Source organism: Panicum virgatum, chromosome 9K, assembly GCF_016808335.1.
Source record: "Panicum virgatum strain AP13 chromosome 9K, P.virgatum_v5, whole genome shotgun sequence".
Lineage (NCBI taxonomy): Eukaryota > Viridiplantae > Streptophyta > Magnoliopsida > Poales > Poaceae > Panicum > Panicum virgatum.
In genome coordinates, this window is record NC_053144.1 from 64335257 (window position 1) to 64350247 (window position 14991).

Here is a 14991-nt window from a genome sequence, read left to right on the forward strand (position 1 = left end):
GTTAGGTACGTGGAGCTGCTGATGATCGCACCTCACGCACCCTGTACTCTACTCCCTGTCATGCATTCACATGCCTATATTTTGTTGATCTGACAACATGTAGAGGTACGAACTGCTGTCATCTGGTCGTGTTGTATGTGCGTCGCTTCATCTGCTTGTGTCGTAGCTGTTTTTGTTCCTGCATTGCATGCACGGCACGCGACTGCTCAAGCCTGCAGGGGGCCGGGTCGGCTTGGCTCTGCTTCTCCCTGTAGGGAGGGAGAAGGTACGCTCGCTCTCGGAATGGAAGCATGCAAATACTACCTCAGTAAAATGTAAAAACTTGTAACAGTCCGGAACTCTGTTCTGCTGGCTGCGGCTGGTGGTTGGTGCTGGTTTGTTGTGAGAGAAAAATTATTGCTGACTGTCCGGTGGCTGGTGCTGATTTGGTATGAGAAAAAAATACTGTTAGTTGGCTGGAGAACCAGTCAGCAGAACAGAGAAAAATACGGCAGTTATGTGGTAGCAGGTGGCATGTTAAATGGCAGCCAGAGGCCAAAAGCCTAGGTTATGACAACCATGTACGCTGGCTTTGTGGAACTGGAGTAGTTTCCAAGTCTATCTTCCTATGGACTATCTTCTGCTTAATTAAACAGATCCAAGTACCGTCTGTAGATCAATGTTCTTACCAGTATATCTCTCCATCATCAATAGGCAATATATCCACACACACACACCGTCCAGTCCTGTCTTTAATAGGCGTTGCAGGCGCTGAGATGGACAGGCTCGAGGTTTCAAGTGACATAACCCCGGCAGTATGGCGTGAGCATTATCAGTTGGGTGAGCGCTGTATCACTATCATACCAGCGGAATCTCGCAGCGGCCTCCTCCTGCTCGTGCTTGAGTGCGTTCGTTAGGCTGTTCTGAACCTTCTGCTGGATGGCGCACCGTACCCCCTGCAGAGCACTTGCTATTGGACACTTATACGTCTGCGCCACAGCATTTACACCGCTCCACCTCTGCAGCCTCTGTTGCTCCTCGGTCATTTATTTTCCACGTGACTCGTAAATAGATGAACTGTTGTTGTCGCAGGCCGCGCCCAGCGCAAGATGAAGGATCGGTTTGGGTGGTGTGGTTTGGTTTGGTTTTGATGAATGATGTGTCCAATTTTGTGCATGATTTTTACCAACGAGCAGAGGGTGGATGTGCAGACGATGGAGATGCTCTCTTGTCTGCGTTGCATAAAGGACATTGCTAGACCTGTAGACAGCATCTACACCCTCCGTCCCAAAATAAATATATTTTTTTTGACCATCAGATATCGTATTTGGCCATTCTTCTTATTCAAATTTTTTACATAAATTATAAATTAAATAATTTATTATTAAAATATCTTTAGTGATATAATAAATCATAAAAGACAAATAATATTTACGTAAAATTTTTGAGTAAGACGCATGATCAAAGACAATGTCTAATAGTCAAAGAAATGCATTTATTTTGGGACGGAGGGTGTACTAGCTACCACATAGCTGCCGTCATTGCTCGCAGGAACGCAGGACGATCCTGTCTCTGCTACAGAATTCGCTTGATTGCTCTCCACAGAAGGGAAACAAAAAGGAAAATATTTTCAAAAAAAAGAGGAAAAACATTACTACTAGCGCGTATCCAAGAACAATGATTGCGTCCATGCCATGCCGCGAGGACAGGAACTCGCAAGCTTTTGACCGGCCCACGCAAAGGGCCATCATCCTATCCATCATCGATCGCCCCTCGCAAACAGGGTTGACAACGGGCACAGATCCGTGAGTTTTGCCTATCCAAATCCGTGCCCACGACACTAGAATAAGACCCGTTAAAAAACTCATGCCCATCACGGGTTCGTTTTCACACCCAAACCCGTGCCCGCTCGGGTCTCGGGTCGCCCGTGCCTGTTAACTAGGATAAGCATCTGCTACAGCTGCACAGATCCAGAGTGCCAGACATGCCAATGAACCACCTTCAATATATGTATATGCATATACTAGTCATACTAGATAGAATCATATGATATAGGAGTACTTGGCATTGTCATTAGTTCATATATAAATGACATACATCACAATTAGCTACTGTACCAAAATGAGGCACCACCGCACCAGCCAGTTAGCCTAACCACCACCGGCACATAAAGTTCCATACATCCCAGATTCACAGAAATCAAAATGAGGCACATACAAGTTCCATCCAAATTCACAATTGACAAATAATAATGACCAAAAGTAGGCACATCAATACATCAATTGTTCCTTGAAGACTTGTTCCTTGCACCGTGGCACCAAAAAGGGAACCACGACCTGAAACTCTTGAACACACGCGCATGTTCTTCCCAGCAGCAGCAACCCTGGAAACGTGTAGCTTCGGATCTGCGGGGCCGTCGATGGTAGCAGCTTGGGATGGAGGCACAGGAAGCAGAAGGGGAAGCGATAGAGGGGGTGTGCGCACGGCAACTCGACGAGGGAGGGCAGGAGGGGGCGTGCGCACGGCGAGGGAGGGGGCGGGCGCACGGCGTACTGCGAGGGAGGGGGGCGTCGGCGCGCCGCGCGACGCACGGGGCCACGGGCTCACGGAATCGGCCGCCGCAATGTGCGTCTGCTAGGGGTGGGGAGTAGGAAATGATTAGGTTTAGGGTTTGGATGGTTGTTGTCTCTTATATATCCTTCATATTGGGTCAGGCTTTTGGGCCGAATTATGGGCTGGAAGTGTAGAATACAGCCTAATATGACTTATTGGTTCGGGTAATAAAAACCCACGGGTTTTCGGGTTCGGGTTCTCCAGTCCCAGACCCGAACCCGTAAACCCGATGGGTCTGAGTTTTTACCCATTAGCAAACCCACGGGTTGAGAAAGTGATCTAGACCTGTGTCCTAATAGAGTAAAAATCCATCGGATTTCGGATTTAAAGTACCCGTTGCCAACCTGCTCGCAAGGTTGCCAAACACATGCAACTCCCGCGGAACAGGGGAAAAGCTGAAAAAGGAGTCTGATCACACGCAGAGAGGGAGAGGGGGAGAGGTAGGTTGGCCGGGGGCGAGCAGCGAGCCCAGCAAGTGAACAAACGGAAGATTCCACCGGCGAGGTCTTCCTATCCCCACTCGTGAGTCGTGACTCCAGTACTCCACGCGCCCCCGTGAGCCGCCATGTGCGGCTGCTCGCGCGGCTCGGCACAGCGGACCGCCCTTGCCGCAAGGCCACGTCTCCTTGACGCCGAGACGGAAGAAACCCCCGGGTAAGGAAGCTGTGCTCGCGGGCGGGACAAGAGCTCGCGTCCACGGCTTGCTTGGGATTGAGAAGGCACGCAGGCACGCCGCCGGAGCCCACAGCGAGCATTGTTCAGGCCGATCATTGCCGCCTTGCGGGGGGTCTGATCGGGAGCAGCGAGCAGATCGCTTCCATGCACGTTCAGGCCGATCATCGGCGTCTTGCGGGGGGTCTGATCGGGAGCAGCGAGCAGATCGCTTCCATGCACGTTCAGGCCGATCATTGCCGCCCGCGATCGCAGATGCAGAGATGCGGTAGCAGCAGATCGAGGCAAAAAATTCGTCCCCGCTTTTCACCCCAATCATTACTCACTGATTGGGGCGCTCTGGCGCTGGATTTAGAATCTCATCGGCTCCATTGTCGACAGGAATTCAGAGGTCGCGCGGTGCATGAATGCGAGTTGATCGTAACCGTAAGGGGGGGATCAGATCAGATCAGGCGGGTCGATCAATATAACAGGGCGCCATGCGCCGCGAGAGCGATCGATGGCGGAGGAGACGAACTCTGTTCATGCCGTGCAGCTAGGTTGGCTGTACCACCCACGACACCGACTAGATCGCGGCCCTCAAATCAAATCAGAGAGGGAAAACAATGCGAGGACGTCCGGGCGGGCTCATCGTCAAGCTCTCGGCCGCAGGGTCAGTACCGCTCATCATGCGCGGGCGCTCGCATCGGCACATGCCTCGTTTCCAGGAATCCTGTCCGAGAGGGTAGCGTCCAAGCCGGGAATTAATGGCGAGGGCCCCCGCCCCACGGCCGGCGGCTCCCTGCGGCCGCTCGCTCAGCTGGCGCCTCATGCAGAGCGCCCGACGATACAGGGAGGGAGCTGCTGCTAGCTACAGTGACAGGGAGGCGACGCGGGCGTAGTACGTGCATGCGCAGGCGCAGCGCATAGGGTGGGTGGTTGCGGCCGGAGCAGAAGCTCATCGTGGCGCGATGCCGGCGACTGGATGGCCGGCGAAATTGAATTCTCCTTGTCCGGCTATCTCGGCGTGTAGACCGGTGATGCATCGGCGCGTGATGACATGTCTAGGGTGGGTATCTAGGCGATCTTTGTACTCTGGTGCGGTGGTGCCGATCGAGACGTACTCGGACCTACCACTCTACTCCTACATGTGTCTCTCTCAGTGTCTCACCGCTGCGTGTACGTATCGATCCTCCAGATGACAGGTGGTCCCGCGGCTTACACGAGTCATCAGGCCGTCAGCGACGCAGATGGGATCATGGCAGAAATCTATATACGACGGCATGATCTTAAGAGAGCTGCCTACTGTTCGATTCAACGGTCGGAAAAAAAACATTTTTATACTCGTTCATGAGGTAGCAGAATTACATTGGATTTTGTACTGAGTATAGGCGTGTTTGGTTCCAAACTTTTTTTCAAAAATCTCTATCACATCAAAAGAAATCTTACTAGTTTATATTATTAAATAAAATCTGTTTATAAATGTTTTTTTGACAGCTGAGTGCTTTTTCGCGAGACGAATCTAATGAGCATAATTAATTCATAATTTGCTACAGTGATGCTACAGTAACCATTCGCTAATCATAGCTTAAGATACATCATTAGATTCGTCTCACAGTTTAGCCCCAGAGTTCTGCAGTTAGTTTTATAATTAACCTTTATTTAATACTGCTAAATACTAAAAAGTCCCTGGGACTTTTTTTAATTCCCTATTCCAAAACACCCTCTAAGATGGGGATCAATAGTGTCTTCCCCTCCATTTGATCCACTAGCTTGCGCTACGGGACCATTTACCTTCCCTAGCTAGTTACATGCATGCCCTGGCCCCCAGGGTTCCCTTTACCGTTTGCACTGTAGATTTTACCGTTTTTATTGTATCGGTAACTGTTTTTTTGACTTTTGTATTTTAAATTTTAAATCGGAAAACACCAGTTACCGCTACCGGTAAATGTTGCCGCCAAGTAGCGGTAACGGTAAAAATCACCTGTAACCGGCGATTTACCGCCGGTAAGGTGAACACTGCTGGCCCCTAGCCCCATAGTGATGCGTCCAGTGATAAGAAACAAGACTGCAAGAGGGATTAGTCCAAGCTACTACTGGTAATGTGTAGCAGCACATAGCCACCTGTTCCTCGCCAGCTTCCTATTTGGCAGAGTAGCAGCGTTGATGTGAGCGCTCATCAACTAGAAAAAACTAACAAAGAAACTTTGGCCGTGTTTAGTTCGGTAGGGTGTAAACGCAAAAAATTTGCGTTTTGAATCTTCCCAATTTGAAGCACTAAATGAAGTCTATTTACAAAACTTTTTGCACAGATAGGTTGTAAATCGGGAGACGAATCTAATGATGCTAATTAATTCATGATTAATCAATAATTAATGGATGTTTACTGTATCATCACTGTTGCAAATCATGGATTAAGTAGGCTCATTAGATTCGTCTCGCGATTTACAGCCCGTCCATGCAAAAAGTTTTATAAATAGACTTCATTTAGTACTTCAAATTAGCAAGATTCCTTTTTACTTTAATGCGTTTACGTTTTTTTTGTGTTTACGGGGTGGAACTAAACACACCTGATGTGATGTGAGTGACACCGAACACACAAGTACATATAGTAGTGTGTATAGCAAGTCCGTGCATGGATTGAGGAGATGAATGCATGGGTGGAGCTAGCCGTTGCGACCTGACCTCGTTCCACTTTTCTCGGCGGAACGCGAACCCCGAAGAGAAAACAGCAGCATCTCTTGGATGGCTACGGACGGATTAGTTTACTACCAATCCCCAATCAAGAGTTCCAGACCATGCATGCTACAAACTAGCTAGGACAAAAACAAAGGTAATGCTATTCGGTCAAAGCCAACGCCTAAGGCAACTTTGCACCATCATTATTAGCAACTTTGCAAGTATATTGGCCAATTTGGAATTTTTAGCAATTACCAACTTAAAATTCGAAACTGAATAACTGATGTATGTATGAACATGATCTACTTATACTGGTTGAATAGCAGAAATTTTAAGCTGCCAGTCAAATTAAAATGTCATCAGCCTTGTGGCACACTACTAAAGTAGCACTACTGTGGGGGCATGACTCAAGAAGTCAAAAAGGTCAAAAGAAACACGTAGTACAAAAGCGCCAGTAACAAAGGTGTGGATGGACCAAAGTGTAGTAATGATAATAATAAAGCTTATAAAACAAAAAAGAAGCACGCGCGCGCGTTTCTGACCTAGTAGCTGCGTTCTCATGAAATGTCACCTTATTAGTTGGTGGCATGCGGCACCACAGGAAGGCTTTTTTTTTTGAGATTAACAGGAAGGCTTTTGTTGCAGGCCGGATTTACGTAACTCGCCGCGGCAGACGGATTGCACTTGCAGGAAATATGGTTCTAGAAAACCAGAACTCTCACGCCAACCAGCTCCGCCCTCCGCCACGCGAGCGCGTGATTGATGTTGCCCAGTAGAGCTACGAGCTATCGACCATCCGTACGTGCGTGCGTGCGTGAATTCCGGACGACGCCACAGGTGCGCGTAGTACGCGGCACAGCGCAAGAGAGCGCGCAACGACGCCCAAGCAAACACAACCCTCCTTGCTACAGGGCTGCGGTGTGCCGACTGCCGAGCACCGGACGCGGGTGGCCGGGGAGGCGCACGCACGCAGACGCAGCCTCCGGCGGTGGCGTCAAAACGGAGGACTACTTTTCAAATGAAATCCCTCGCGGGCGCTCCCTACCGTACGTAACGCAACGTACGTCGCGCATCTCCACGCCGCTTGGGCTTGGCCCCTCCCGCTTGGCGCCGTCCCGCCCCTTGGGATCCTTCCTTTCCTTCCGCTTTGCGGATTAATTAGCGCTGGCAGGCGAGACGGGCACGGCGGACTCGCCGCTCTCGCCACCCAGCTAGCTTCTTCCAGTCCCACGGCGACTACTGCCATTGGAACCCCCGGTAGCTGCTTGCTTTATTTAATCACCTTTTTTCGAACGCCCCCACACGCGCGCACGCTAGAGTGGAAAACGGAGTCAAAAACCCCCCGCCGCCTCCCTATATATACGCTCTCGCCGCCCGCTGTCTCTCTCGCTCGTCTCGTCTCCCCCCAGCAGCCTTCCTTCTACTCGGTCGGTCGGTCTGTCACTCACCTCCTGCTGCGGCCTCAACGTGCCCACGGGACGCGGTGGGCCGGAGCTGACGGGCGGATGGGAGCTGCCGCGCCGCCCGCGCCGCGGCGGCCGGGCGGGCCGGCGGAGGTGACGGAGCTGGAGCTGCGCATCCAGCTGCTGGGCGGCGGCGTTGCCGGCTACAACATCAACGACAACGCGGACCTGCTGGCGGAGATCCTGGCGCGCCTGGACGGGCGCTCGCTGGCGGCGGCCGCCTGCGTGTGCCGGCTCTGGGCCGCCGTGGCGCGCCGCGACGCCGTCTGGGAGGTGCTCTGCCTCCGCCACGTCGTCGGCCCGGCGCCGCCGGCCGGCCCCGCCACGCGCGCCGTCGTCGCCGCGCTCGGCGGGTACCGCCGCCTCTACCGCCTGTGCCTGGGCCCGGCGCTGGACCGGCTCGGCCGCGCGGGCGGGGGCGCGCTGGCGCAGGCCCAGGCGGCGGAGTCGCGCGCTCACCACCTGTCGCTCTCCCTCTCCCTCTCGCTCTTCTCCATCGACTGCTACGAGCGCCTCGGCGTCGGCGCCGGGGGCGCCGGCGCGGCCGCCGGGAGGCAGCAGCCGCCGCCGCCGCCGTCGTCGCTGCTGTTCCTCTGCAAGCCCGTCGACGTGTCGTGATGGCATTCAGCGCCGCCCGGCCGGGCGGGCACGAGGAGCGGCCGCCGCTGTCGCTCGCCAAACTAAAGCCATCCCCCGGGCGTCCGTCCCACCGGGTCCATGTCGCGTCGCGTCCTTGGCCTACGCTGCCTAGCCAACCTTCCTCCACGTCCGAGCGTCCGCCGCCTGACACGATTATATTAATTATTATTAGTTTGATTATTATTATTGTTAGCACGGACGAACGAGCGAAGAATAAGCAAGCAAAGCTAGGAGCTGTTGAGTGAATCCAAGCTGTAGTCCTCCACCAGAGGGGCATATTAAACTAAATTTTGCCACGGAAATAATGATTCTTTCTCTGCTTTGTGTTATTCTTAAATCAGCGGCTGCTGATGGTTGGTTCGTTCGTTGCGTTGCCGGGTGTAGGCTTGGGGCTTGTCCGAGCCCGCTTGGCGACTTGCTATTCCGATGCACGCGCCTTGTACCGCTTCCTCGTGTTGCTCTTGCTTTCGCCCGGATGCCCGCGTTGCGTGCGCGCGCTCGCCATCGCGCGTGCGCTGCCTAGCTCACCTACTGGTACTGACTGGGTCTCGCCGTCTCGCGCGATTACTTTCGTTCCACGGGTGTCGTCGGCGCCTGTCCGATCCGTGAGATGGGCAGGGTTAGAAAAACCGACCGGTGGGCTCAAACCGCCGCCCACCGATAGCGGTTTATCGGACCGGTTTGACCGATTATCGGTTAAAATCGGTCAAATTTAAAATCAAATTCAAAATCGCATATTCGATCGGTTCCGGTCGGTAAGCCGACCGATTTGACCGGTTACCGGTGTTTCAACAAAAAAATCCCGACGGTTTTGAAGTGGGCCTTAATGGGCCGGTCCATTTTTTTTCTTTTTTTTGATTTAACTTCATATGCCCGCAAACTATACTAAATGAATAAATTTTTGAGAAAATTTGTCACCATTAGATTCGCCGCACCTTGAAGTATTTTTAGGAATTTTTTGAGATTTTTTAAATTCAAATTCAAATTTTAAATTTGGGCCGGTTTGATACCAGCCCAAACTGTAACCGGCCCGGACCGATTTAACCGTTCAAACCAGACCGGTTCCCACCGGTTTCGTTAACCCTGGGGATGGGCACGCATGATCCGGCCGTGACGACTCCGGCTGGGCGCTCCTCGGCCGACACCGGACGATCGCTGCCGGGCTCCCGACAGGGTTTAAAATTTCGGCGGTTTTTCGCCGAAATTTCGGTGAATATTTCGTTTTCGGTGGTAACCGAAAAATGGTTTACCGTTGTTTTCCGTTTCGAATTTCAAAATTTCAAAAAAATTATAAATAACTGTCCAAAAAATCGTAAAAATTTATGATAAAAAACTAGGGGCTTTTATTAGCTTATAGCACTTAAAATCATTCGAATCTAAGTTGATTTGGCCGGTCAAATTGATGATTTGGGTTCAAACCCGTTACACACCCGTTAACCCGTTAAGAAAAAATTTACTCACCTTATCCCTTCCCAGCTCCCACCGTCGCCCACACACACTCCAATCATTGTTGTCTCAGCTCTCCCTCCTGAAGAGCAAAGCTCAGGCAAGCTCCCCCATTGCACCGCTGGTGTTTCGCCCGTTTGCGCCGGAATACCGAGCCCGAGAGCCGGTTTTCCGGCCGGCTCGCGGACGGTTTCCAGCTCTTCCGTGCGGCGATGGTTTACCAGTCGTGGGAAGCGGTTTTCCGGTCTATGGAGGCGAAATTTCGGCCGGCATTCCTGGTTCCCGGGAGAAGCTGCAGTCGGCGGTTTTCCGGTCTTTAGGAGCGGTTTACCGCTTCGGATCCGTGGTTTTTCGGCCGCTAAAACCGGTTTTTGCTGGCGCAGCTTAGTGAGTTGTTCTGTTTTTTCCATGGCCCTTTTTAAATTATAGGCATATCATTTGTTTGGATGTTTTTCATAAGTTTTAACAAGAAATGGTTAGATCAATGATATTGATATTATGTTGATTTTACACTTATGCTAAGTTGTAGAGAAACGGGCATTAATATTTGTGTTGATCTGAAATAGGTTAGTGGGAAATGTGAGTTCCAGATATCTGATCATATACAAATGGTTGAGTGATAGGCTCATAGCTATTTTTAGTTTATAAGCTTGCGTGAATGTCTAGCGTATTTACTTACGTTATACCTCTTTGCAACGTTGTAGGACAATGGGCGACATTGTGTGGCAGTATGGCCGAAAGGTCAAGGGTGGATTCAAATGCAATTATTGTGGTAGGGAGAAGAGTGGCGGAGGGGCAACAAGGTTCAAACAACATTTGGCACATAGGGGAAGCGATGTGGCAGACTGCCCGTCGGTTCCACCGGATGTGAAGGCATACTTTATTGAGCAGTTGGAAAGGAACAAAGATAAAGCAAGAGAAAGGGCCCGTCAAAAGCTATTGAGGGACGCAGCAGCTAGGTCATCAAACGTTGACGCAGAGCAGCTGGGGGGCGAGGGGTACGATGAGGACGAAGAGTTGCAGGAAGCACTACGACATTCAAGGCAGGAGTACGAGTTCATGCAGCAAGCTGGCCCAAGATATGAGAGGGGTGGTGGCTCTGGATCACGAGCTCGAGGTAGTGATGTTCGAGGCAAGTTCACTAGGAGCCGGTCACATGTCCCTGAGAGGGTTAGGGACTACCACTCAGTTGCAGCGCTGCCTTACTTGCAACTTCACGGCTACACACCATATGGAGTTCCTTATGGTCAGGGGTATGGACAGCCTACGTACCCATATTTGCCAGAAACAAGTGAGCCGTATGAGGGACCACCGGGAGAGATTTAAGGACTGAAAAACGCAGGTACTCAAGGAACCGAAAATGTTTTATATCTATATTTCACTTTTTCTAGTTATTTCATTCATTTCATACAAAATCTTCGTATGCAGAGACTATGCATTTGCTACATGGATTATGGATGGACAATACTTTCGATTACAATGGATGCAATATGTTGTATTAAACGGACTACAGACTTAATTGTAATAATTTTAGTAGACTTTGCACTTGTGACTAAGTACGGGTGAACTTTAGACATGAATTATGTGTTTCGTGTTTGTATTTCTCATTGTGTGCTGAAATTTATTATATGTTGTGTATTATAATCTATCAATATAGACATAATTAGGGCAAACTCCACCAAAATTTTCAATTTTTTCATAAATACATAATTTTCCATCATTTTCCAACCATTACCATCATTTTTCGGTGAAAAGCAATGGGATTCCGGCAAAATGCAACGAAATTCCGACCGGAAAACCGAAATTTCGGAATTTTGAATTTGAAAACTCTTTCCGGTTGAAATCACCGGAAAACCGCGAAATTTCGGCCGGTATACCGTTTTCTATGGCCACCGAATTTTTTTTCAAAAATGAAAACATAAACCCTGGCTCCCGAGCGAGCGCCTTTTCGCCGCAAAAGGTGAGGTGACGTTTCTGTTCTGCTGCTGGGGTGTACACACTCGATCGGCAACGCACCACGGCGCCCCCCCAGAGCGGACGTCAACTGCCTGTACCAGGGCAGGGAGCCAGGGACCGCGCCGCTGCTCCGGCTAATCGGCTGTCTCAGTAGTGGCGCACTCGAGACCCCGCCCGACGCTGGTACAGTACGTATCCGTTCATGTTTCGAAAAATTTGCCGCTACGAAATCCACCAAGCTCTTCCAGTTCAGGACGGCGAGGAGGAGATCGGCGGCGCGGTGTGCGTTGGCGAGCTCCGAGGGCGATCGAAATTTTTGGGCAGGCGAGGCGAGCGAGGACCGAGGTGCTCAGGGTGCAGACCTTCGTCCGCTCTGCCGGGTCGGCTCCTGCTGCACTAGCTGCACGCGTCATTTTAGGCTTTTCCTCTGCGGCAGCCAGAGCCGTCCAGCGGCCTAGTAACCGTGCATGCACGCAGTCAAAAGGTAAAAAAAACGCGCGACGACGTGGGAAACCGTTCCCTGTCCGTCCGGCCGGCTCGGTGACCAGCGCAGAGTCAGGCTGATCGAGTCGCCGACGAGACACCTCGTCGTGGTGCTGTCTGTGCGCACTGTGTAGTCTCGCTCTGCGCCCCGGCGTCTTCTTTCTTTCGCGTACAGCTAGCAGAGCTCCCGTGTTGGCCACATCACGAGCCAACCAGCCAGCCAGCCAGCGTCTCGACGTGCGACCGAATCGAAAGCGTGCCGGGGCGCATTCCGGAACGGGAAACAAGAGGCTTTCTGGAAAGTCCCGCTGCTCTCGCACCCGTATCGATCGGTCAGCCGGGCCGTCTACGTGAAAGGTGCGGCTCGACCGATCGTCCCGTCACGTCCAACAGCTACAGAAGCCGTTTGAATTGCCTTGCCGCACCGGATGCTTGCGAAAAAAAGATGTTTGCATGATGGCCGCATATACATCTCGAGCGTGATGGCCGCATGATATTCTTTCGAAAAAAGATGTTTGCATGATACACATTCCAAATTCTTGATCGAGTTGGCCGGGTTTGAAGGAAGCTACGGTGTACTAGAGTTTATGCAAGGTACGTGTTTGTTCAGTAAACTAGAAGCCATTCTTCTAATGGATCGTCAGATGAAGATCTAATGCACGTGATTATTTCTGGCAATGACATTCTTCTTCGTCGTCGTTTTAAAGATTTAGAAGCATGCATCGCCCCTTCTTTTAAAGATCAACATTATTATGAGTTGAGGAAGGAGCTGTTAAGGTACTCCGTTCATAATACACATCAATTTTACCATGTAATTCAAAGAAAAAGATGAATTTGGTCCATACAATTCTATTTGTTTTAATTGGGCACCCTCACCTTTGCGTGTGTTTTTCTTTTTGGAATTCCTCACCTTTGTGTTTTGCCTTTGCCTCTAAGACAACATCCACACAAAAAAAAACTTTAAAATCTGTCACATCGAATATTTAGACACATGCATGGAGTACTAAATAAAATCTGTTTACAAAATTTTTTGCACGAATGAGTTGTAAATCGTGAGACGAATCTAATGAACCTACTTAATCCATGCTACAGCCACCATTCGCTAATCATGAATTAATTAGTATCGTTAGATTCATCTCGTGATTTACATCCTATCCGTGTAAAAAAGTTTTGTTAATAGATTCTATTTAATACTATGAAATAGCAATATTTTCTTTTAATTTTTTTTTACCAAAACATCTAAACACGGGGGTACACTGGAGGTTAGAAGCGCTGCTATATACCTACAGTAGTACCAGTAGTAGTACTATCCATCCATTATTCGAAGTTCGCACAGGAGCTTGTACACATCAATTTTACCATGTAATTCAAAGAAAAAGATGAATTTGGTCCATAAAATTCTATTTGTTTTAATTGGGCACCCTCACCTTTGCGTGTGTTTTTCTTTTTGGAATTCCTCACCTTTGTGTTTTGCCTTTGCCTCTAAGACAACATCCACAAAAGAAAAACTTTAAAATCTGTCACATCGAATATTTAGACACATGCATGGAATACTAAATAAAATCTGTTTACAAAACTTTTTACACAAATGAGTTGTAAATCGCGAGACGAATCTAATGAACCTACTTAATCCATGCTACAGTCACCATCCGCTAATCATGAATTAATTAGTATTGTTAGATTCATCTCGTGATTTATATCCTATCTGTGTAAAAAAGTTTTGTTAATAAATTCTATTTAATACTATGAAATAGCAATATTTTCATTTAATTTTTTTTACCAAAACATCTAAACACGGGGGTACAGTGGAGGTTAGAAGCGCTGCTATATACCTACAGTAGTACCAGTAGTAGTACTATCCATCCATTATTCGAAGTTCGCACAGGAGCTTGTAGCAGTATATACGTAAGGAGGCTGCGCCAGCAGACAAACGTGAATTCAACAGGGTTCACGAGCTAGGCGAAAAAGTTGTTCAATCCAGCCAAAACACCAGCACGACAGAGATTTGCAAGCTAGCTAGCTGCCGCCACCACGAACAATCGAGCTTGTACGTACGTTCATTACTCCAGTTGGAAGAAGCTAGGGAAAAACAGATTGATCGAAAAGGGTTCTTGGCCTCTAATAAACGTTTCCTGTCGTCAGGCGGCCGGGACTCCACAACGCCACGACCACCGGACACCCACGCGCCGCGCCGCGCGCCGCGGAATCCTTGCGTATCGGAGCTCGCTCTCCGCCTCTCTCCCCACTCGGACGAAGAATCTATGGCCGCCTCGTAAACGACATGGAGGCCGCAGCTTCGGGGCGTTCACGAGACATGGCCGCGGAATCGCCTGTCACCTACAGCAAGTCGCCAAAACCCAGCGAGACCAGCCAGCTCGCCGGCCGGCTGGCCACCAGCTCGCGAGGCGCGCGCGCGCGCGCACATTGATCGGTGCGGTGGATCGCCACAAGTTCCACCGCGCAAAACGCGCATCTCGTACTACTACCATGGCCGGGCGCCGGGCACCAGCGTGCATGGCAGCGTGATGGGCGCCGGGCGCCGCGCCGAGGCCGGCCGAGTTCACGGGGGCGGGCATCAATGTTGAGGTGTCAAACCGACGCGGCCCGGCCATGGTAGTACGGCTCCTGCATGGACTGGCCGGTCAGGACACGAGAGCCTGCTGCCGTGCTGCGGCTGGGGAGAGGCCGGCGAGGTCACGGGGCTCGCTCACGTGTGGGAAGGGGCCGCGCGCAACCTCCCAAGCCCCCCATGTCCGCATCCCGTGGAAATGACAAGCTCCCATGCCAGGGCTACCCGACGCTGCCACGCTGCGGTTGGTACGCTGCCCGGCCGGCTGGATGCTCGCGCTCACGCGTACTCCGCCGGCTAAAACAAGGCGGCATGCAATTGGGAGTGACTCGACTCCCTTGGTGTACCTCTCCATCTATACTTGGACCTATTCAGAAACGATCGAGTGTATTCTGTTGTTTGTAATGGTTGCAGCGAGCGGTTGCCGGTTGATGTTGCATATATATGCTGTGGCTACTACCTTTGTACATTTTTACAGGCTACAGGACACTCAAATGCAGTGCCAGAGCATAC

At 50.6% G+C, this 14991-nt stretch overlaps 1 protein-coding gene across 1 annotated transcript; it reads left to right on the top strand.

Moving 5' to 3' along the window:
* Nucleotides 1-7108: 7108 nt before the first annotated feature.
* LOC120646992 (F-box protein SNE-like) lies at nucleotides 7109-8353 on the top strand. The gene has a single exon (XM_039923569.1). It carries the CDS (start codon nucleotides 7428-7430, stop codon nucleotides 8001-8003), a length of 576 nt encoding a protein of 191 aa, XP_039779503.1. The 5' UTR covers nucleotides 7109-7427; the 3' UTR covers nucleotides 8004-8353.
* Nucleotides 8354-14991: the final 6638 nt, after the last annotated feature.